The sequence below is a fragment of the Carex rostrata genome, chromosome 29 (assembly GCF_964058835.1).
Source record: "Carex rostrata chromosome 29, lpCarRost1.2, whole genome shotgun sequence".
Lineage (NCBI taxonomy): Eukaryota > Viridiplantae > Streptophyta > Magnoliopsida > Poales > Cyperaceae > Carex > Carex rostrata.
This window is the reverse complement of record NC_135946.1, coordinates 6,718,446-6,741,443: the sequence shown is the minus strand read 5'-3', so window position 1 is coordinate 6,741,443 and position 22,998 is coordinate 6,718,446. Positions and strand designations below refer to the sequence as shown.

The window sequence follows — 22,998 nt, the reverse complement described above, 5'->3', positions numbered from 1 at the left end:
CAACTAAATACATCTAAATAAATCTCTAAACTAACCATGCTGCGATTGATTCCTCATTTTATATCATATATAGTTTCGGCATTAATGCAAATACGAATCATCCCCAAATCTAAAACAAAATGCCCTATTCATTAAATCAGACACAACAAGTTTTAATTTAAAAAAAATGTCAAGTTGAAAGTTAATTAAGAAGAAGAAGAAGAAGAAGAAGAAGTTCCTTCCTTGAGCTAATTAATCAAGGTTGGTCATGGCATAGGCATGTCGGCTGAGATCGGAGAGAGAGAGAGACCTGCCGGGCGATCGCAACGCCATCTTGCCGATGCTTATAGAGGAGAGAACACGATCATGATCTATTTCGGGCGGGGCAATGGTGACTGTAAAGAGGGAAGGCCTCCTCTTTTCCTTCTCTCTCCTCATTCGCTCTGATGGCGAAAATGATGATGACGACTCATCCTCCACCACCTCTTCCTCTTCCTCCTCTTCCTCCTCCTCCTCCTCCTCCTCCTCCTCCTCACGTTCTGAAACTACAGAAGGAAGCCGCTGCAGTGGCATCAATGGTAATTCTGACTCGGCGATTGAGACCAGGGAACTGCAAGAGGCTCTACGGTTGCGGGACCATGCAATCAGCAATCGGCGGCGTTTGTTCAATGGATTCTCCGGCTTGACCAGATCCTTTGCCGTTGCATTAGCCGCATTTGATAAGCTTGTGAACGACTTTGACTTGCCTGAGTAAAAGTTTGATAATCCCCTCCTATAATCGATCATCGATCCATTTTATAATTTGTTAGCAACAATAAATAAATTATGATTGATAATTAATTAGCTAATTAATATGATGAAATAGAAATTGAAAATGCTCACTTAATTGGAAGGGAATCTTCCAAAGAATCGAGAGAAGTGAGGCTGCTCTTGCTCTTGATCTGAATTAGATATTGATCACTAATTTGTTTGCTTTGCACCTCGTCTTCTCTAGTCTCGTCGTCATCGTCAGCGGAAGAGCACTCGCCGATGGAACAAGTGTCGTCTGATCCACTAATGATTTCCTCCTCCTCCTCCTCCTCCTCCTCCTCCTCCTTATCATCTCCTTTGTCGTCCTTCTCCTTTATGGATTGTAACAAGTTAAACCCAGTAGTACTGGTCGTCATGATTTTCTGATCCTTCATCTCATCTGCTGGATCTCCATCTCCATTTTGGGTTTCACTCGGGAGGTTGACCGTTGACTTCAGAATGGGCCCAGCCGCTACTTTCACCGGCATCTTCTTCTTCTTCTTTTTCTTCTTCTCCTCCTAATTAATTCTTCTTGTTGTTGTTCGTTGTTGCTGCTGCTTCTTTTGTGTTTGGTGTTATCACAATTAGATGAGTAGGTGGCGTTGTTGTCATCAATTAGCTATAGAAGATCTAGATAGAGATATATATATATATAATATGTCCGAATTAATTAATTAATTAATTAATTGCTTTGCTTGGCGTTGTGGCCTGTGGGCTTATAAAATAAAGGGTTGCTGTTTTGGATTTTGGTCTCTTCTCTAATTAGTCGAAGTTGATAGATAGGAATAGAAATAGGAATAGGAATAGGATAGGGGAAGGGGAATAGGAATAGGGATAGACAAACTGACAAAGACTGAAAGACACAGAGATGGAAATGTACTATGACTCTATCTATGAGTATGAGGATAAGAATGAGATGGATTAATTCATCAATACTAAATGTTAGGTGGACATGGTCTAATTAATCATCAGATGGATAATATCATATATATATATATATCTAGATATATATGTTACGTGGGCATTATATTCAAACCCAAGGTGAAACAATTAATTAATTAATGCAACCAATTATATCATATTATTCTACTACTTGCTAATTAATACCAATTTTTCTATATATCTGCTTACTTTACTTTGGTAAAACAAAATCAATATTAATCATATATAATTATATATTTCCCAAATTAAAAATTAAGTTTTATTACTTTCTAGATTTAATTATAGATTTTTTTTAACATACTTAATTTATTATTTACTCGTAGCATTTCTAAAAATTCAAGGGTAGACCGTCTTTTATAAAATATCAAAAACTAGACATGCACCCACAATTTGCAAATCAGGTTCTGCGCGCGGGCTTGCACAAACCGAGTTCGTGAGTTATTCTTAGTGAGACGCTGACCTAAATCCAATCAATCTCTATATATATATATATATATATATATATAGAGAGAGAGAGAGAGAGAGTTAGGCTGGGGTGCTATGGATAGCACAGTGGCCTCTATGCTACGGCTCAATATTCGAGTTTTCAAAATCCAAACGGTCGATCCGAACCGTTCATCTTATTCTCCATATTAATATCTGCTTGGAGACCAAATTTTACATTTTTCTGAATTTTTTTACTATTTATTAAGTATTTTACAAAATTGTTGATCCAACGGTTGTGCACAAAACAGTAAAACCGTTGGATTAGCGATTTTCAAAGTGGCTTAATAAATAGTAAAAAAATTCAGAAAATTATAAAATTTGGTCTCCAAGCAGATATTAATATGGAGAATAAGATGAACGGTTCGGATCGACCGTTTGAATTTTGAAAACTCGAATATTGAGCCGTAGCATAGAGGCCACTATGCTATCCATAGCACCCCAGCCTAACTCTCTATATATATATATAGAAAGAAAAAATGCTAGGACACCCATACTAATTAAATCACAACAAGCCTAGTTGATGTGTCACTCCATCGTAAGAGACGCACAGACTAGCCGGTCTACATGTTTGCTAGAATTCAAGATTTAAAAAAAGATAGCTTCCCTTTGAATTTCATTTGGAAGCTTCTAATTGTCGACAACTAGTTGTTTATTGTTTATTTACAAAAAATTGTCACTTGACTTGTGAGAATCCTGTAAAATTTTAATTATATTTCTTAATCTCATATAACGAATCAAATACAAAATGCATTTTAAAATTATAACATCCAGCGGGACCACTTTGTGTACTTGCATAACTTGTCAAACTAACTGTACTTACTGCGGGACCACTTGGTGTACTTCTCTAACTTATAGTTAATGACAGTTTAAAAACCTTCTAGAAATTTTTAAAACTGAATCACTTCTCAAACTTGCAGTTTTTTCAAAATAACCCTGAAAATTATGCAAAATTAATTTTTTTGCAACAATTTTTTTTTCGAAATTAATTTTTTTCTTCAATTATTAATATTTATATATGCATCTATATCCTTTAAATTAACACTACATATAATGTAAAACATACAGATGTAAACTGTAGAACCTCAATACTGTAAAATTCTCAAATATATACTATAAAACTAACATAAGCAAACTATAAAATTGTAAATCTAAAACCTAAAATACTAAAAAACTGTCATAAACACAGTACAAACTTCAATACTATAATTTTAAAAGATATAAACAGTAAAACTAATAGATGTAAACTATAAAACATCAATACACCAACTATTCACAACCACATTGTTAAACATTAGTAACTATTAACAAGATGAATATTGTAAAATCATAAGATGAATACTGTAAAAGTAACATGGTGAATACTGTAAAATGACAAGATCAATACTCCATATCTTATCTCTATCATCTATTTCTTCCTGATTTCCATAAGATGAATACTGTAAAAATCACAAGATGATACTTTAAAATTAACATGTGGATACTATAAAATGACAAGATCAATACTCCATATCACATCTCTATCATCTCTTTACTCCAGCTTTTCATAAGATTAATACTGTAAAATTAACATGATGAATACTGTAAAATAACAAGATCAATACTCAATATCGCCTCTCTATCATCTCTTTCCTCCAGATTTTCACAAGATGAATATTGTAAAATCACAAGATTAATACTGTAAAATTAACACGTGAATATTGTAAAATGACAAGATCAATACTCCATATCGTCTCTCTATCATCTCTTTCCTCCATATTTTCACAAGATGAATATTGTAAAATCACAAAATAAATACTATAAAATTAACTAGGTGAATACTGTAAAATTATAAGATCAATACTCCATATCACCTCGCTTTCATCTCTCATCTATATCGCCTCTTTCAAATCGTCTCCTCATATCTCCTTCATATCGAAATTCAACAGAAATACTGAAAATTTAAATCAGTAAAAATGTTAACTAGATCCGAATAATATTTGTGCGGATTCTGATCGGGCGATCCAGATCTAAACATAAATACTCTGTTACCTTAGGCGATATGACTTCCCGTCTTCGCGACTTATTAACCAAAAGATAAAGCAAAAGCTCAATAATAAGTCATCAAAAAAATCATTCCTCTCGTCCATTTCTAATTTCAAGTTTCAAGTGAGTAGGCAAATCTCAATCTCACTTGCAAAAACAACTGACAACCCTAGAGGCGTGCCTTGACAAAAGAGAAATGAATCCAGAGGTGACGCTCACAGCTGTTAATTTTACACTAAATATTTGAAAGGAGAATCTCACTGTTGTTTTGGATTATTCACTAAATATCTTTGTTCGTTAGCATGCAGCAACGTACGTAGATACAATTTCATCAATGAGGTCCGATGAGAGAGAAAGGAGAATCTCACCGCTGTAATATCCATTTAATCAAAATTTAAATGATAGAATCAAGGAGATAAAGACAAATGATAGCATATGGAGAGAAAGAGATGCTATTTCACCGCTCAAAATTGAGATTTTTTAAGTTCGATCGATTCTTAAATCTTGAATTTTTTGTGTCTGTGAAACGAGAAAGAGAGATAAAATTTTTAAAACGAAAATACAAATTGAGAAAGTTAATAAAAGGAAGGTCCGTACGATGGAGTTAGTTAGAAAGACGGTAGAAGATAGAACGGATAAGATGGATACAAAGTTATAGAGTCCTGGATATAAAAGATAATGAATAAGGTTGTGGACAAATTGTGAACAGAAAACAGTAGATAAAAATCTTTTCTCATAATACGAAGAAAAAAAATGTAAAATATAGAAAAGGAAAAATGAAATTCTTTTATTTAGCACGTTTTAAATGAACGTTGTATGTAGGAGCAGAGCAGGGTGGGGTGGCACAAAAAATTCAAAGATCAAAATCTGATAGTGAAATTGTGGAATCCAATGGGAGAATTTGTTGGAAAATGAAGAATATATATATAGTTTGAATTAATAATATTTGTGAATGGTGTGTGTGGACCGGAAGTAGGATTAGGACTAGGACTAGAACTAGAACTAGTGGACTACAAAACGCGGTCCCACCAGTTTAAGTGCTGAACTTTCCAAGTTTTGATTCCTTTCGGATTTATAAAATACACGTGTCAAAGAATGATTGCAGACTACGTGTATCTTTAAGTAATAAAGGGATTCATTGACCATGTAAGAAAAATAGATGGTATTGTATGATCTGTAATTGATGATGGGCCAGAATCAATTGGGCTCAGCTTAGCTCAGATTCAAATTGTGGGCCTGTTACAATTCACACCTCACCGTAATTAATTATTGGGAGCCCAGCCCAGCCCAGCCCAGCCCATGGCCGTTGATTGAACTATTAATTTGCACTATAGCACTGCACCGTCCAGTACTATACTACTATATGAGGTGAGTGCATGATGCAGTGCATGTGCTTCTTTTTTCTGATTGATTCTTTGTTCAGCGCCCAATCCTGCACCATGTTAGATCACATCAGATCAGGTCATCAGAATTAATTCAGAGCACCTCAACTGCCACTGCCACCCAGTTACCAGTACCTGGCACTATTTGATTAAGAATATATATGCAACAATATATATCTTCAATCTTTTTCGATCGGGGGCGTATTTAATTTGACAAGTTACTTCACCGTGTATTCTTATGTCACGTGCCAAATCCCACATCATGCCACGTGGCAAAAAAAAGGACAGAAATAAAGACTTATTATCCGCTTCAAGAGTTGCGTATTTCTAAATTTCACACCTCCATGGCTCCATGTTACATCAATGCATGGAATTATGGAATATGAAAACTTTGCCTCTATATATATTCTCATGTGCTAATCTATCATTATGATCACTTCTGAATTCTGATCCTCTTGACCGCCATTCCAATCATACTTGTTGAACCTATATATATAAGCTAAATGCTTTCATTCTGATTGCTTCTAACCATGCATCTTCAGCACCATTTGAATCACGCTAGCTTGTTGGACCTGCACTAAAACATCTCAATGCTCTCCAATGTCATTCCAATCATGCTTATTATTTTGAGATGATATTCAAGGAGCTAGAAAGAACCCTTGAAAACCAAACTGAGGGTATGGTCTCTTCGAAAATATATATAACATAAAAATGAAGAGAAAGAGTGTTCATGGAGAATGAATTGAAGTTTTAATTAATTCTTAATTAATTGTAATTTTCAAAATCTTAAATATAATTAATTTGAATTTTATATATATTTAATTATATTCAGCAAATATATGATTTATTAGAATATAAGATGATATAAGAGGTAACTAGAAAATTTAAAGAGATAAAATGAGTGATATATCATATATATATATAGAGAGAGAGAGAGAGAGATGGGCTACGGTGAGCCATGGAGTAAAATGACTTAGTACTCCATGGCACTATATTTTTATTTTGAAAATCCAAACGACCGATTCGAACCTCTCAAGATGATCTCCATATTGAAATGTACTTGGAGACCAAATTTTACATTTTTTGGAATCTTTTTACTATTTATCAAGCAATTTTGAAAATTGCTGATCCGATGGTCCATAAATTTTTACTGTTTTTTTACTGTTCACAGCAAAACAACAATTTTTAAAATTACTTAATAAATAGTAAAAAAAAATTCAAAAAATGTAAAATTTGGTCTCCAAGCACATTTGAATATGGAGATCACATCTAACGGTTCGGATCGGTTGTTTGAATTTTCAAAATGAAAATATGGCATGGAGTACAAATGCGTTTTACTCCATGGCTCACCGTAGCTCATCTCTCTCTATATATATACACACACTTGAAACTCCTCTTAAAATTGAAGAATCATTGTTAGGGAGTCCGCATCATCAGCATTAACTCAAAAGAACATCTTTTGAGTTAACGCATTGCGACTGTCTAATTTTAAACGGAGTCAATCCGAACACAGTATATAATTCAGAGGCACTTTAATATCAGTGTGAATTTAGTCTGCATGAATATTAAAATTTATCGGACGGTCCAGATGCATTAATTATTGTTTGAGTTAATGGAGAGGATACGAATTCGTTGTTAGGAGGCAAGGAAGAGAGAGAGAGAGAGAGAGAGAGAGAGAGTGCGAATGCCGAATGAGGCTGTGCAGTCACTTTTTTCTGAGATGGTCCTTGAATTTTGTGATAATTGAGAAGCTAGGTAGGCAGGCCCAATGGGCAATGGCCCATCCAAATGGGGTTTGTTACGCCATTCACCAATTAATCATTCATTGCTACTTTACCGGTGATTCTTTTGGATGCTTCTGCTTTAATTTCTTCCCTGCAGACTGCAGTGCAGCTTCTGCCAACTGGGCCACGTACAACCAATCAATTTAATTTCACTAATTTCCTTAGACCAACTCACATATGTTTGTTGCATTAAAAAATATATTATACACCAATTAAAACACACTTTTGAATGTGACAATTATATATATGTCTCGAATTTTGGCAATATATTCTACCTAACGTGTCGTCACTTGACTTTGAGACTTGAGACTTAATTGTCACTTGAGACACAACCCAATTTGTATAAATAATAAAAATATATATATATATATATATATATATATATATATATAATGGAGCTGAAGAGGAATTGGATCTGCATTACATTGGATGCTCAAAAGAAAGAAGAAAAAAAAAGTGCAGTCGTTGGCATATATATATATATATATAGACACACACATGTAGTACTTGAGCTAGCCTCACATGAGTACATGATAATTCATGTGCATGCCTTTTATTGTTCTTCCATCCAAACTTAATTAATTTCTATATCTTAATGCCAAACATAAATCATGCTGGACACCAACATATATATATATATATATATGCTTCATTCTTTTTTCTCCGTTTTGCATAACAATTCCATCTTACCAACAAAACAAAAACAAAAACAAAAAATTAAACTCACACCATGCACCTCAATATCTATTTAATTGGTTCACTAGAATCGCTCAATACTATTATTACAATATGATAAATTCATACACCAATTGAAATAGAAAATCACTTAATATATATTTTTAAAATATTTTAAGTGACAATTAATAAAAAAAAATGGGAATTGGAATAATGAAATAACAGCTTTTGCGGCCCAACAAGTTGCATTGCATGTGACCTACCCAGCTTTTGCCTACCAAAGTGCAAGAGAGAGAGAGAGAGAGATCTGGTCTTCTAACCAATGTGCAATGGCATTCTTGCTATTTCTTCATAATTCAGGACTACTCTTATCTTCTACCCTCTTTTCATTTTCCACTTTCTTATTATATCATTTTCACAATATCACTTTTAAAATTCATATATACAAATATAATTTCCCAAGTAAATTGTTAGATACATGGCAACGTAATAAATTTTACAAGTTAATATCGTTTTTTAATGCATTAAGAAACACATTAATTTTAGATTGTTCAACATTTTAATACAATTTAACACGAGGTAATTTTTATTAGGAGTCTAATAATTGTATCTCAAATAAAATTTCCGAGCGCGTCACTCATGTAGTTTAACAGAGAAAACTTCAAATGTTATATAACTTTCATTTTCAGCGCTAATATTCAAAATCATTTAAAGCTATGTTTATAATATTTTACAATGCTACTCGCAAACATTTAAACTTCTATTTGCAAGCACTAAAATTCTAAATCTGTATAGTTTTAACTCCTAATTATTTTTGTTTTCAAGCCAAAAATGGAAAGATTCATTTCACTCTTTTATTATTTTTATTTTTTTCTAATCATTCTCGTTCATTTTTCCGACGATCCGTGATGAATTTTGCAAATCTAAAAATACGAATATTTTTTACCTTATTTTATCTTTCAAATGAGATCCATGAAGAATAACTTTCGAGTTATATTTGTGTCGTAATTTTTTTTACCATTTCAAATCTCTGTGACTTTCAATTTTTTTTTTTATTTTGCTTCAAAATAATTTAAACCTCAATTTACAATCCTTCAAATATTTCGTATAAATCTCATGTGCAATATAAACCTCGTTAATAACCCTTTAAATCTCTAGAGTAAAGTGTAACAACCTCATGCACAAAGAATTTAAACCTCAACAATAACACTTGAAAGCGTATAAATCTCAACAATAACACTACATTTACAAAGTTCATGTACAAAGCATATAAACCTCATGTACAAAGTCTTGAATTTTTTTTTCTAATATTTTTATTATTATATAATTGCCGTAGTTCTAGAGAGTGGCTCAGCTAAATTATGGATACTTTCAGTGCAAACAAATATAACAAGTTGGATACATGTCTAATTTTTTTTTTTTTTTAGGTGATCAATGGTTAGATTGGATATGAGTATATATATATGATCTAACTGAAGATTTATAATTTAATAGTAGTTTTGATATTAATTCTAGATACCATACTTTGTAATTGTGAATATAAAATACTAATAGAATTTTATAAAATAATTTGGGGCAATGAATTAATATAGTCATATGCCTTGTTAATTTGCCTTGCATTTAGTATTAATGTATTATAACAAAAACCGCCAGTTGGGCCCACATAAAAGATGCCTTGTATTCTAAGCTTGGGTTAGATGGGGCCCAGACCCCATCTACCAAGTCCAAGCTGAAGCTGAGCTGGCATGGCACCTCGTTCTAATCTCTTCTAACCAAAGATAAATTAAGACATAATATATATTTAATTATTTATTAAGAGAGAGAGAGATCTGAGTCTGACACTCTGACTGAGTCCCACAGCCACAGCCCACAGGCACAGCAGTGCGGGGTAATTAGGAGTAAGTAATTATTATTATTGTGAAAAATAGACGGATTGGATTAAATCTGAATACATACCGTTTCCACGTGTAATTCTTGTGTTTGTTCATTTTAGATTGACAGCGACCCCCCACCACCGTTTTCCCTCTTAATTACTTGCTCTTTTTTTTTTAATATACTATAATTCTCCTTCTCAAACAATCATTTGCCTCTCTCTCTCTCTCTCTCTGACTATTTATAACTACTTACCTCGGCATTCCCTCCACATATTCTCTCTCTCTCTAGAATTAGATTAGCACGGCAAAACCGTGGATTACACTCCAATTCCCCTCAATTCACCAAATTTTGAGGGATCATTCATCTCAATTTTGCCAAATTAATTCTCAAATTACTTAAGCCAATGGCTACTAAAGCTGTAGCGATAGACGAATTGCCATCCATCCCTCCAATTCGCACACAAGCATCAGAAGAATCAAGCACAGAGGAATGCTCCACACCGACATCCGAAGATCAGAAATTGAAGCCGGTCTTGACATGTCCCCCGGCACCACGAAAGCCGCGGCCTCTCAAAAGAAAATTGTGCACGACAACTCGTCCCATTGATTTGTACTTCGTGCCGCGTGATCTTTCTGCTGTTTTCCGGTTGTTACCTCCCAAGAAAAGAATTCGGGTGGCTGGTTAATTTTAATTTTTGGTCAAATTCAAATTTCATGGGTTTGTGGTTTCAATTGTGGTTAGATTCATTGATGTGCTCGCTCCATTATTTGTTTATTCTTTTTTTTTTCTTTTTCTTTTTTTAAATTTCTGGGTGCATGTTGTACCTTCTACGTGTGTTATAATTATATATATGTTTAGGCTTTCATGATTTTTTTTTTTTTTTGATGAATTTCCTTAAATTTTTTTATGGGATGCTGTTTGAAAATTGTATAATTAGTCGTAATTAAGAAGCATGTTGGTATACACATCTCTATCTCAACTGTGTCATTAATTACTTTGTTTTCTCCTCTTCTTTTTATTTAATTTTTTTCTTCTAAGCTCATCATTAATTGTACAATTGATCTCTCCCAAAGCAAAATTCTCATTACTATTAATTAAATAAAATAAAATTGGGTATGTGATGTGAATGTGAGGTGGTGGTGGGGATGGGGGTGGTTTAGCAAAAAGGAGTTGGTGGATCCAGTCAATGCCAACAAGAGAGATCCATATGGCTTTTCTCAACAAATAAATAAATAAAAAGAAAAGAAAAGAAAAGAAAAAGGGTGATTACGCCAAATTAAAAAGGCTAATAATAATTAAGTAGCACCGCTAAGGGAAATTACCTCACAATCAGTTGGGCCCCATTACCACGTACGCGTTTCTTTCTTATTTCATTTCATACTCTTCTCAATTTTCAAATTAAGAACAAAGAAAAATAAAGAACGTAATATTAATTAATTTATATGTCATACTGAGATATATTGAATGATGGCGCGCGGTTGAGATAATATTTATAGAAATATATATATATATATATATAATTGAGGTTGAGGAGAATTGTAAGAGAAGATCCAGATCCAAGATGAAAGGCATCAAATAGTGATTAGATAGATACCAAATTAAATTAAATTAAATTAAATAGGTTGCCAAAGAAGGAAAGTATAGGTACATATATAATTAAAGCAGATCCAGGCCAGGCAGAGGCAGTACTGCTATTGATTACTAACCAAATTAAAATATAATATAATATAATATAATATATAAAAAGGAAGGGAAGGGAAGGGAATTAACAAGCTGGTAAATAATAAAATTACTTTTAGTTATTTAACTCAACCAGGTGGTGGTGGCGGGCCCCACAGTACATAAATAGTGGAATATTGCTGAGGAAGGAAGGAAGAAAAGAAGGGTTGATATTGTAATTGTAGGAGTTGTTAATCATGTCATGTGTTGTGTTGTGTTGTGTTGTTGTAAAGACAAGATGCACATGACAGAAGAAAGAAGAAAGAAGAAGGATTGCTTTAGAAGTAGGCAACCCAACCCAACTACCCAACTACCCAACTACCCAACCCAAGGAAGGAAGGAAGGAAGGAAGAAAGGAAGGACGGAAGACGACAGACAGCACATTTCGCATGCATGTCGATCGTACCCTTTCTCTCCTTCCCTTGTACCATACAAAAGTTGCACATTACACAAACATGGCCATAATTAATTTGCCCATCTACAATTCTAGATCCACACTCCACCCAAAACTTACATTCTGCCCTTAATTGGGAATTGCTACCCATCACCCATTTTTATATTACAACTTCCAATTATACTCACAAACCAATAGTCTACGTTCGATTTATTCAGAGTTCGGTCCGGAAACGTCAAAATACGAATAAAACATGAATTATTCGCAAATTTATTGCGTATCATGTTACTATGGTTCCAATATTCATAATTTTCTTTCTTTTAGCGCATTTTTTTTTAATTATTTGTCAATTTATAAAATTGTGCCAGCAACACATTCTTATTTCATATTATTCGTAAAAATAATATGAGTCTCCACAAAAACCCAATATTTCATTTAGGACGTGTTCATTTGTCATAAAATTATACAGGATGAAATTTGACGAAAATAAAAATCCACTTTTAAAAAAGTCATAATCAATGAGTACAGATACGGACATGATTGATTATGAGAATGTATTGAAACGAGTCTTTAGTTTACACCGTGTATATTTTTATTTAAATTTTTGACCTATTTAAAATAAGAAGAAATTGAACAAAAAATAATTAGACCAATAATATTATCTTTTAAATGTGATTTAATTTGTAAAAATAAAAAATGATGTTCTGACGGAACTGGTTAGTCTCACCATTAGCAATTACACATGAGGTGATTGTTTATATCTCTATTTTTAGGAAGTGTCTAATTGTCGACAGCTTGTTGTCCACAGAAAAACTGTCATTTAACTTGCGTCAGTCCTGTAAAATTACTAATTCAATGCTGTAACTTGTATAACAAATCTTATAAAAAACGCACTTTAAATTTCTAACATTCAGCGGGACCACTTTGTGTACTTGCAACTTGCACAACTTGCCAAATTAACTGTACTTGATGTGGGATCACTTGATGTACTTCTCTAACTTACAATTAATGACAGTTTTAAAACTTTCTATAACATTTTAAAATTGAACCACTTCTCAAACTTGCAGTTTTTTAAAAATAATCCCGGAAATTATACAAAATTAATTTTTTAATCAAATTTTCTTTTCAAAATTAAAATTAATTTTAATTTTTTTGAAAAAAAATTCATAATTTTTTTTTCTTTAATTATTAATATTTATATATTCATCTATAAGTAAAACTAGGGTGCTCTTAAGCTCACCAAAATTTTGGTGAACTTAACTCTAAAACTCATCAAATAGATTTCAAATGACAAATCTGAACAGTTGAAACCCGCCTACCTTACGTGTGATGCATCTACATGTGAAATTTTTAAACATTCGAATTAATTTAGTATAAAGTCAAGCGGTCAAAAACGTTCAAAAAATGAATGCACTAAAATTAATTTATTAACCTTCTAATTTTGACCGCTTGACTTTATACTAAATTAATTCGAATATTTAAAAATTTCACATGTAGATGCGTCACACGTAAGGTAGGCGGGTTTCAACGGTTCGGATTCGTCATTTGAAATCGATTTAATAAGTTTTAGAGTTAAGCTCACCAAAGTTTTGGTGAGATTAAGAGCACCCTAGTTCTACGCTTCATCTATATCCTATAAATTAAAACTACACATACTGTAAAACATAAAAATGCAAACTATAGAACTTCAATACTGTAAAATTTTCAAATGTAAAATATAAAACTAACAGATGCAAACTATAAAACTGTAAATCTGAAACCTAAAACACTATAAAATTGAGATAAACACGCTGCAAAATTCAATACTATAAATTTAAAAGATGTAAATAGTAAAACTAACAGATGCAAACTATAAATCATCAATACATCAAATATTCACAACCACATTGTTACATTAGTAACTGTTCATAAGATTAATACTGTAAAATTACAAGATGAATACTGTAAAATTAACAGGGTGAATACTGTAAAATAACACGATCAATACTCCATATCGCATCTCTATCATCTCTTTCCTCCAGATTTACACAAGATGAATACTGTAAAATTAACAGGGGAATACTGTAAAATTAACAGATCAATACTCCATATCACCTCTTTATCATCTCTTTCCTCCAGATTTTCACAAGATGAATACTGTAAAATTACAGGATGAATATTGTAAAATTACAAGATGAATATTATAAAATTAACAGGGAAAATACTGTAAAATTAACATATCAATACTCAATACTCCATATTGCCTCTCTATCATCTCTTTCCTTCAGATTTTCACAAGATGAATACTGTAAAATTACAAGATGAATACTGTAAAATTAACAGGGGAATACTGTAAAATTAACAGATCAATACTCCATATCACCTCTTTATCATCTCTTTCCTCCAGATTTTCACAAGATGAATACTGTAAAATTACAGGATGAATATTGTAAAATTACAAGATGAATATTATAAAATTAACAGGGAAAATACTGTAAAATTAACATATCAATACTCAATACTCCATATTGCCTCTCTATCATCTCTTTCCTTCAGATTTTCACAAGATGAATACTGTAAAATTACAAGATGAATACTGTAAAATTAACATATCAATACTCCATATCGCCTCTCTATCATCTCTTTCCTCCAGATTTCCACAAGATGAAAACTGTAAAATCACAAGATGAATACTGTAAAATTAACATGGGAAATATTGTAAAATTAATAGATCAATACTCCATATCGCTGGAGAGATGACGTCAACAGTTATCGCTGCCAAATTCAATGTGCGATATCCTGTAAAATGTGACATTATCTTGTAATTTAGATATATATGTACTGTAAAAAACGGAGAATACAAAATTAAACAAAATTACAACATACGAATAATATTCAAATAAAATTTCTGTTAAAATGCTAGATCTGCTACTGCATACAATGAAAATAACAAATTCAACAGAAAAAACTTACTAGATTTGAATTTCGCCGTCTTCTATCCGATCAAAATCCACTCCTGAAGGTTCTGTCGCAATAACGTTTAAACAATGAGATCGATTCGGTAATCTAAAAAAAATCGTCATTACAAAGGAAAAATGAATGAGAGAAGAAAAATACAAAAAAGCAAAAAATCACGATTTCATTTGAATGAAAGTCAGTACCGATGAAATGGCGACTAGCTTGAATCAACTCGCGACGAACTAGGGAAGAGAAATCCAAAAGAAAAAACAAATTGCGAATAGTTTGATTGAGATTCACGCCTAAATCTTCCGTCGCGACGCAAGAGAAAGGAAATCGCAGAGCAAATCTGATCGAAAATGAAAGATTCGGAAATGAAATTAAAAAAAAAAAAGGTACATTGTCGCATTAAATAGGAGGAGACGGGATTCGTTAGAAGGTGGGGACCATCGGAAGTTTAAACAGTTGAACTCAGGATTAGATAAGGTTGTGGACAATTAGTGGACCAAGACCTTTTCTCCTATTTTTATATTAAGCATGTAGTTGTTCTTATCAGTCAACGACTTTGATTAAAAGATGAAATTTTCAGTCCTCCGTGTTCACACGCAAGCGTATACACAAAGTTTCAGGTACAGCTAGTTGTACCCTTTTAAACCGTGATTTAGCTTTCGAATTAGGTTGCAAGTGCACAACTTTCGTTCAAGAGTACAATCAGGTATCGATCCTCAGGGACGGTAGAGTTTGTCTGATGCGCCTCGCGTCTGTTGTAGAGTCAGGGCGTGATGCGACTCGCGTTTGTGGTAGCGTCAGGGCGTGATGCTACCAGCGTCAGGTCTGATGCTATCCGCATCGACTCTGATGCTACCCGCGTCAAAGTCTCAGAATGTCAGTAACTTCCCTGATTTCGCTAGTTTTCTGCAAAATAAGAATGAAAGCGCAGCAGTACCACGTTCTATAGATATTCAATGTAATAGACGCTATTTGATTGTTTAAAATGCAGATTTCGGTACGGGAATTGGTCAGAACAATAGATCAAATATGGTGATATCACTCCGATCAAATATTTTGATTATATGCATCATTTTTATGTTTGTTTATGTGTCAAAATATATATTTATTTAGACACGTACCCGCCATACGTACTATCTACATGCAAATTGTATCATAATTTCTTTCTAATTTTTAAATGTCATTAAGAAAATTTTGAATTGATTGGTCATATTTTCATTTATTTCTATTGTTTTATATTATTTAAAAATATTATTTGTTATTTAATATGTCATTTTGTTTGAATATATTTTTTTATAAAAATATATCAAAAAGATCAAAAAAAATATATATGTCATTTAGTATGTTATTTATATATCGTTTAAGGAATATTATTTATATGTAGCTGTAATTTAATATGTTATTTAAGAATTATTTATCATATAGTTTAAAAATTTATGAAAATATGTATTTTGTATAAAATATTTTTTATTTTCTTATAATATATTATGTTGTAATGCATAGTCATGATATTAGTAAAGAATTTGTGAAGTGATGTCAACCTCTTTAGTATATTAGAATCAGGTGCGGATCTAGGATTTTTGTCAGGGAAGGGGAGGGGGGGACTATCGAATCGGGTTTAAATAACTTATCGGATTTAAACTCATTAACTAATTTGGTGCTTGATAAAAAAAATAATGTGTTGACTTATATTTTCCAATATCCTAACTTATAATTAATATTACCAATTATAATTTAAGAAATTTATTTTTATTTTAACACTAAATTTAACTCGAATTACAAATCAAACAATCAGAGGGGGCAAAAAAATTTTCAGGGAGAGATAAAGTCGATCGGTACCAATAAATTACCACTAAAACTCGAAATTCAGAAGAGGAGGGAGGCTACCCTTGTACTACAGTAGATCCGCCCCTCATTAGAATAACTTTACTTACTGAATCCTTCACGGATTTTAGAGTTCAACTTGGGTAATGTGAAATTGCATGTGAATTCATTAAATAAACTGGATCTTTTTCAAGATCCATATGCGGATCTAATAAACTACCAAAAAATATTTTTAAGATCCATATATAAACTACATATTTGATATTCATATGCAGATCTATTCATACAGATTTGATTGAATTATCGGATTATGGATATCTATTGGTAATCCTATTTTTAGTGAAGAAAGTTTTTAAATTATTTCTGCACATTTAACAAACTAAGGATATATATATAATAGAATGGGAAAAGAAAATGTTTCTTACCAAATTTTTTAAAAATACCTGTGTCCAAAAAATAATAAATAAAAAACCACTAATTCTTGAAAAATCGGTATTTAACATGGCTGCAACTTAACGTTGCGGACACCATTTTTTTTTCAATCAACTTTGACCATTCAACCTATTTTGATTGATAAAAAGAAAATTGATTGACCATTCAACCCCTTTTATTTTCAACCTATTTTGTTGTCCGTAACGGAAGGAAAACAAACATATTGTGAGGAGAAAAAAAAAAAACATTTTGTTCAGTTTTTGTTCGAAATTTCATGTTGCTGACGTATTAAGTATGAATTTTTTTTTAGATTTTATCATTTTTTGGACAGAGGTATTTTTAAAAATTTCGGTGTTTCTTGCTTAGTCGTTTTCTATAACTTTCAGGTATTATGATATTATGGTAGATGCATATATATTTACAAAAATAACCTTGTTACGAAACCATTTAATTGTTATGAATAAATTATTAATGTGGATGTTCATAACTTTCAATATTCATTCTCCACTACTCACTACTATTGGAATTTATTTCTCCATTTAATATTTGTAGCACATATATAGATGCTTTGTAATTTTGTATTGTACACAACATATGAGAAATATATGAATAAAGAGATTGTCATATTTTATACCATCTTTATCTTGTTTATTCTTGTTTATGCTTGTTTAACTTTATTTTATAACATTAATAAATTTATAGCTATTTTTGTAGTGTATGTAAGAGACCCTTCAGAAAATTAACTGCAAACATAGTTATTATATTACACAATTAATATTATATTTAAGTGACAACTTCTTGTGAGTTACAAACCAGACCTCCTAATCCTAATTAATGTCGCAATTATTAATTTTTGTCTGTGTGCGCGCGCGCGCACACACACACACACACATATATAGAGAGAGAGAGTGACTAAGCTCAAATCGATTTTTTCTGGACCCAGGAACAAACGACTCGGTTCTCTAATTTTCGAAATTCAAACGGCCGATCCAAACCGTTAGATGTTTAATCTATATTAAAATGTGCTTGGAGACCAAATTTTACATTTTTTGGAATTTGTTTACTATTTATTAAGATAGTTTGAAAGTCGCTGTTTTTTTATGGTGCAGAATTTTAATAAAAACAGCGATTTTCAAACCATCCTAATAAATATTAAAAAAATTCAAAAAAATGTAAAATTTGGTCTCCAAGCACATTTTAATATAGATTAAACATCTAACGGTTTGGATCGGCCGTTTGAACTTCGGAAATTAGAGAACCGAGTCGTTTGTTCCTGGGCCTAGGAAAAATAGATTTGAGCTTAGCCTCTCTCTCTCTCTATATATATATATATATATATATAGAGAGAGAGTTAGGCTGGGGTGCTATGGATAGCATAGTGGCCTCTATGCTACGGCTCAATATTCGAGTTTTCAAAATCCAAACGGTCGATCCAAACCATTCATCTTATTCTCCATATTAATATCTGCTTGGAGACCAAATTTTACATTTTTATGAATTTGTTTACTATTTATTAAGTATTTTACAAAATTGTTGATCCAACGGTGGCTGCACAAAACAGTAAAACCGTTGGATTAGCGATTTTCAAAGTGGCTTAATAAATAGTAAAAAAATTCAGAAAATTATAAAATTTGGTCTCCAAGCAGATATTAATATGGAGAATAAGATGAACGGTTCGGATCGACTGTTTGGATTTTGAAAACTCGAATATTGAGCCGTAGCATAGATGCCACTATGCTATCCATAGCACCCCAGCCTAACTCTATATATATATATATATATATATATGTGCGTCCTCTCAATCTTTATATTGTTAGCTTCCTTGCCAAGATTCATGATTGGTTGATCATTTATTTTGTTGGTTGTATAAAGAAATAGAATATTGGTATTTATTACACTGACATAGCCTCACAATGCATTGACCTTTACTTCCCTAGCTATATAGTTATTTATTTATTTTGTAGATTTGATATTTTATCTGTCCTCTTGCAATTTATAGTCCTTTATAAGACAAAACGATTTTCCATCAGTTTCATATTTGAGCAGAAAAATAGAGCAAGAGAGCTTAAATTGAATTGCATTGCATTGCTTAATTTATATTAAATTAAACTGTTCAAAATGAAGCAACCAAATCAAGGAAATTGACTCCCAAGAGGCCCAAAATGTAACCCTTTGACCTTTGGGCCTTTATATCCATAAAAAGGCTTCAGCTTCAATTAAATTTTGATAATAATCCCCTTTGAATCTGTGTCAGGGTCCAGGTTCTTTTTTTCTTCTGTTTACTGATGGGTTTGCTGGTACCAATTTTGTGGGTTTTCAACTGGTACCATGCCAGTTGTATGCATCTATGGATCATCTACTAAATTAACGTAAATACCTAATAATGTAAGAGTTTAACGTTAATCTGATATCCTACTTTGAGAGAAAATATAATTTACAAAATCGATCCTCCTTAGCTATATACGGAGAACTAAATATATAAGAATAAATCTCTCTAAACATGTACATCTACTGTAATGCAACCAAAAATAATTAAGAAAAGAAAAGAAAAGAAAAGAAAAGAAAAGAAAAGAAAAGAAAAGAAAAAGCCTCTATCTATAAGAAGTTAAAAAATTGTGTTGGATTGGCAGTAGTAGGCTCTTCTAGAGGTGCAGCTGGTATGTTGCCTGGCACAATATCAGCAGTAACAGCAGAAGTAGAAGCAGAGAAGGGGGTGGTATCAGACATGGCACTGTGCTCACCATAGTATGTGATGTCGAGCATGGCGGGTTCGTTAAGTGCTCTCATCACGTGCTTTCTTGCCGCACAATTATCTCTGTGTGTTTTGGTTTTGCACTGGTAATAGTACCTGCAACATTTACACGTACCAGGGTAAGGGATAATAAATTAAGAGATCATTAATTTTAATTAGAAAATAATAACTAAAATAAGTAATTATGTATATACCTAGGGTAAGGGGATTCCTTTATTTGTTTCTTGCCGGATTTCCACCACGTATAACCATCATTCGGAGGTTCTTCTGAGTTAACGGCCGGGGCACGTACACATGTACTCTCTGTCTTTCTGCATTTACAAAATAGAACTATGTAACACTACTCAACTAATTGCTCACATAAATGAATTGTTGTCAGGTTTATATTCCTTTAGCATGTTATTAATTAATCAGGTTATTATTTTGTTACTCTGTAATTAATACAAGGTAAAATTTAGCAGCTGATAATTATTTTCCTGTCTGGATCTGTACCTTCGCTTGGGATGCGTCGGTGCTGGTAATCGACCAGACGTGCCAGCTTCATTGAAGAATACTGTTTGGTCCTCTGATTCAACGCCGCTTTGCTTCGACCACTCCGGCACGCTCGTGCTCGTGCCCATCACAAATGACGTCGACTCAAATTGGATATCTTTTTCGTGCCGACTGCTTCAATTAAACAAGTAAAAACTATCAGTATAAAATTTGGGTAAAAACTGTAAAATTGTAGAATAAAAGATTGTATGTGTATCTTTCTGTTACCTCCTTTTCGATCGACCCGGCTTGTCATGGCTTGTCTTGTCATACATTAGAGATGTACTTTCCTTTTCGGTGGCAGCATCTGTAGGATCGATGGAGGGTGACAGAGTTGCGAATGATATAAGCCGTCCTCCTTTATGTATACTTTCTTCAAAGATGGCTTCAGTTCTGACTGCAGTCCGATCGGTGTTCCATTGATGACCTGAGAAGATATTGCCATTGTACACGGTTTCTTCTTCTGCACCAGGCATATTGCCCATGGCCGTGGTCGTCGACGGCTTCTTAAATCCCGTAAAACCACCTTTCCTTCGATTATACACTGACTCTTCTTCACCTTCTTCAAGTGTTTCGGTGACTCTGGCAGTGGGACCACCAGTCATGACAACAGTAGACCGATTTAGAGAGGCGGCTGAGCAGCTGCCGCATGACTTGTGATTGTCAAAGGGGCAGTTGAGACACAGTACTCCAAGTAAATCAGACCTCTGAGTCTGAGTCTGAGACGATGATGCCGGTGCTGCCTTTGTTTCTGCCGGTGGCGCTTGAGATGTCACTGGGCTGCGGCGAAATCGTGCACGCTTGATTGGATTGACATCCATTTATGATATTTGATTGAATTAACAGGAAGGGAAGAACTGTGATTGGCCTGCTTTCTAAATTTATGATCAATTAATCTATCAATTCTGATTACTGAGAAAGGAGGGGATGCAAAATAAGGTGGTTGACCTTGGTGGTTGAGGTGTCAGGTGAGAATGGGGAACAAGAAACTAAAGAGAAACTTCAAAAGGGAGGAAAACTGGAAAAAGGTTAATTATGCAGCCTTTAAAGTTTAAAGTCAAGGTTGACTTTTAAAAAAAATTCAAAAGCATATTGGAAAAATTGAAACATGCTTAATTTCTACAAAGTCCAAAGAACTATGCAACTATTAACTATATACTATTTCATTTATCAAGCCAATGAAATCATGCCATCTCACCACTTTTTAAGTAGAAAGTTGTAAAATGGACTTGTGTGATTCTGGCTGAATAGCTAATAGGGATGTGAGAGAGTCAACTCCTAGATATTAATTTAACCAAAAAGCTGACTATTTTTTTTTTTTCTTCTCATTAATTAATATCATGACTGACAGCTTGCTTGCCACAATAAATTTAATCTATTTAATTTGTTGGTTTTTGAATTTCAAAGCTTCTGGATGGAATTATAAGGGTTGGATCTCCAGTGGCAGTGACTGTATAAGATATGGCTGTCACAAGTTAAATTAGTCAGATATCATTTTGATAGAGTAATTCATTACCAATTTGCTTTGGAGCTTATGTATAAGATAATAATTGAAGTTGACTAAGTCATACATATCATATATTGTCAAATAATTAAGTTGATTATGTCCTCTTGTCAAATAATTAATTTATAAAGAAAACAAATTAATAATGCACTCTTCTGCTCCAATGAGGAATATAATTTCTTAAGTCAAAGATATTTCAAGTCTCTTTATGTTATAAAAAAATAAGTTTTAAAATGAAGCTTCCGTTATTATCTTACTGGCTAGATATAACACACCAAAATGATCATATGTTAAAATTTTAAAAAATATATATATGTGAGAGAAGCCGAGAAGGTATATATTAGGTATATATATATCATGCTATTGTCTGCTGTTAAACGTTGACCAGCTTAATATGCATTCAAATGTCAACTGTCAACTACGCCAATCAAATTTAATAATAATGAGAATAAATGTCAACGAGTGGTTGTAGTTGGTTTGCAGCTATCACAGGGATGTCACTCCGCTGCTTTTTAAATAGGAGAGCAGGATTCTGTTATTCAAAATTTAGCCGTTGATTTTTTTGTGTACGAATCTCAACACAGATGAACGGTCGGATTTGAAATAATAGGGTCATGTTCTTCTATTTGGAGAGTAGCGGAGTTAGCTCCTACAGCATGGACCCGAACTGGAGGTCACAATGCAAGTTTTAAATGAAATATGGAAAGAGTAAATTACGTAAATATATATCTTAGTACATTTATTTTTCATTTGAAATTTTAATTTTAGTATTCAGAGTTTCAATTGGTATCAAATTGGCTTTGTTACTATCTTCGGCCAAAAAGTTACCCATAAAATTTAACATCTATGTCATGATTTATTCATGATATATTGCAACAATTTGCTACGGATTAAAACTTTTATGTTATAAAATTAATACTTTGTAAATTTAAGTATCAAATGAAAAAGGTATTGATATTTTA

At 32.7% G+C, this 22,998-nt stretch overlaps 2 protein-coding genes across 2 annotated transcripts; both read right to left on the bottom strand.

The window, feature by feature from the left end:
- Positions 1–26: 26 nt before the first annotated feature.
- On the bottom strand, positions 27–1,373 carry LOC144546434 (uncharacterized). Its single transcript, XM_078294974.1, has 2 exons — positions 862–1,373; positions 27–751 (listed from the first exon to the last, which is right to left on the bottom strand). The coding sequence occupies exons 1-2, from the start codon at positions 1,254–1,256 to the stop codon at positions 232–234; spliced, it is 915 nt and encodes a 304-aa protein (XP_078151100.1). The 5' UTR covers positions 1,257–1,373; the 3' UTR covers positions 27–231.
- Positions 1,374–19,641: 18,268 nt separating this feature from the next.
- LOC144546290 (uncharacterized) lies at positions 19,642–21,513 on the bottom strand. The gene is made up of 4 exons (XM_078294851.1): positions 20,761–21,513; positions 20,494–20,664; positions 20,196–20,312; positions 19,642–20,097 (listed from the first exon to the last, which is right to left on the bottom strand). Exons 1-4 carry the CDS (start codon positions 21,351–21,353, stop codon positions 19,845–19,847), a joined length of 1,134 nt encoding a protein of 377 aa, XP_078150977.1. The 5' UTR covers positions 21,354–21,513; the 3' UTR covers positions 19,642–19,844.
- Positions 21,514–22,998: the final 1,485 nt, after the last annotated feature.

Coding starts and splice junctions, on each gene's coding strand:
- LOC144546290 (XM_078294851.1), bottom strand. CDS start 21,353: ATGGATGTCAATCCAATCAAGCGTGCACGATTTCGCCGCAGCCCAGTG. Junction 20,313..20,493: donor CCGACGCATCCCAAGCGAAG/GTACAGATCCAG, acceptor TTGTAAATGCAG/AAAGACAGAGAGTACATGTG. Junction 20,098..20,195: donor AAGGAATCCCCTTACCCTAG/GTATATACATAA, acceptor TAAATGTTGCAG/GTACTATTACCAGTGCAAAA.
- LOC144546434 (XM_078294974.1), bottom strand. CDS start 1,256: ATGCCGGTGAAAGTAGCGGCTGGGCCCATTCTGAAGTCAACGGTCAAC. Junction 752..861: donor GAAGATTCCCTTCCAATTAA/GTGAGCATTTTC, acceptor GATCGATTATAG/GAGGGGATTATCAAACTTTT.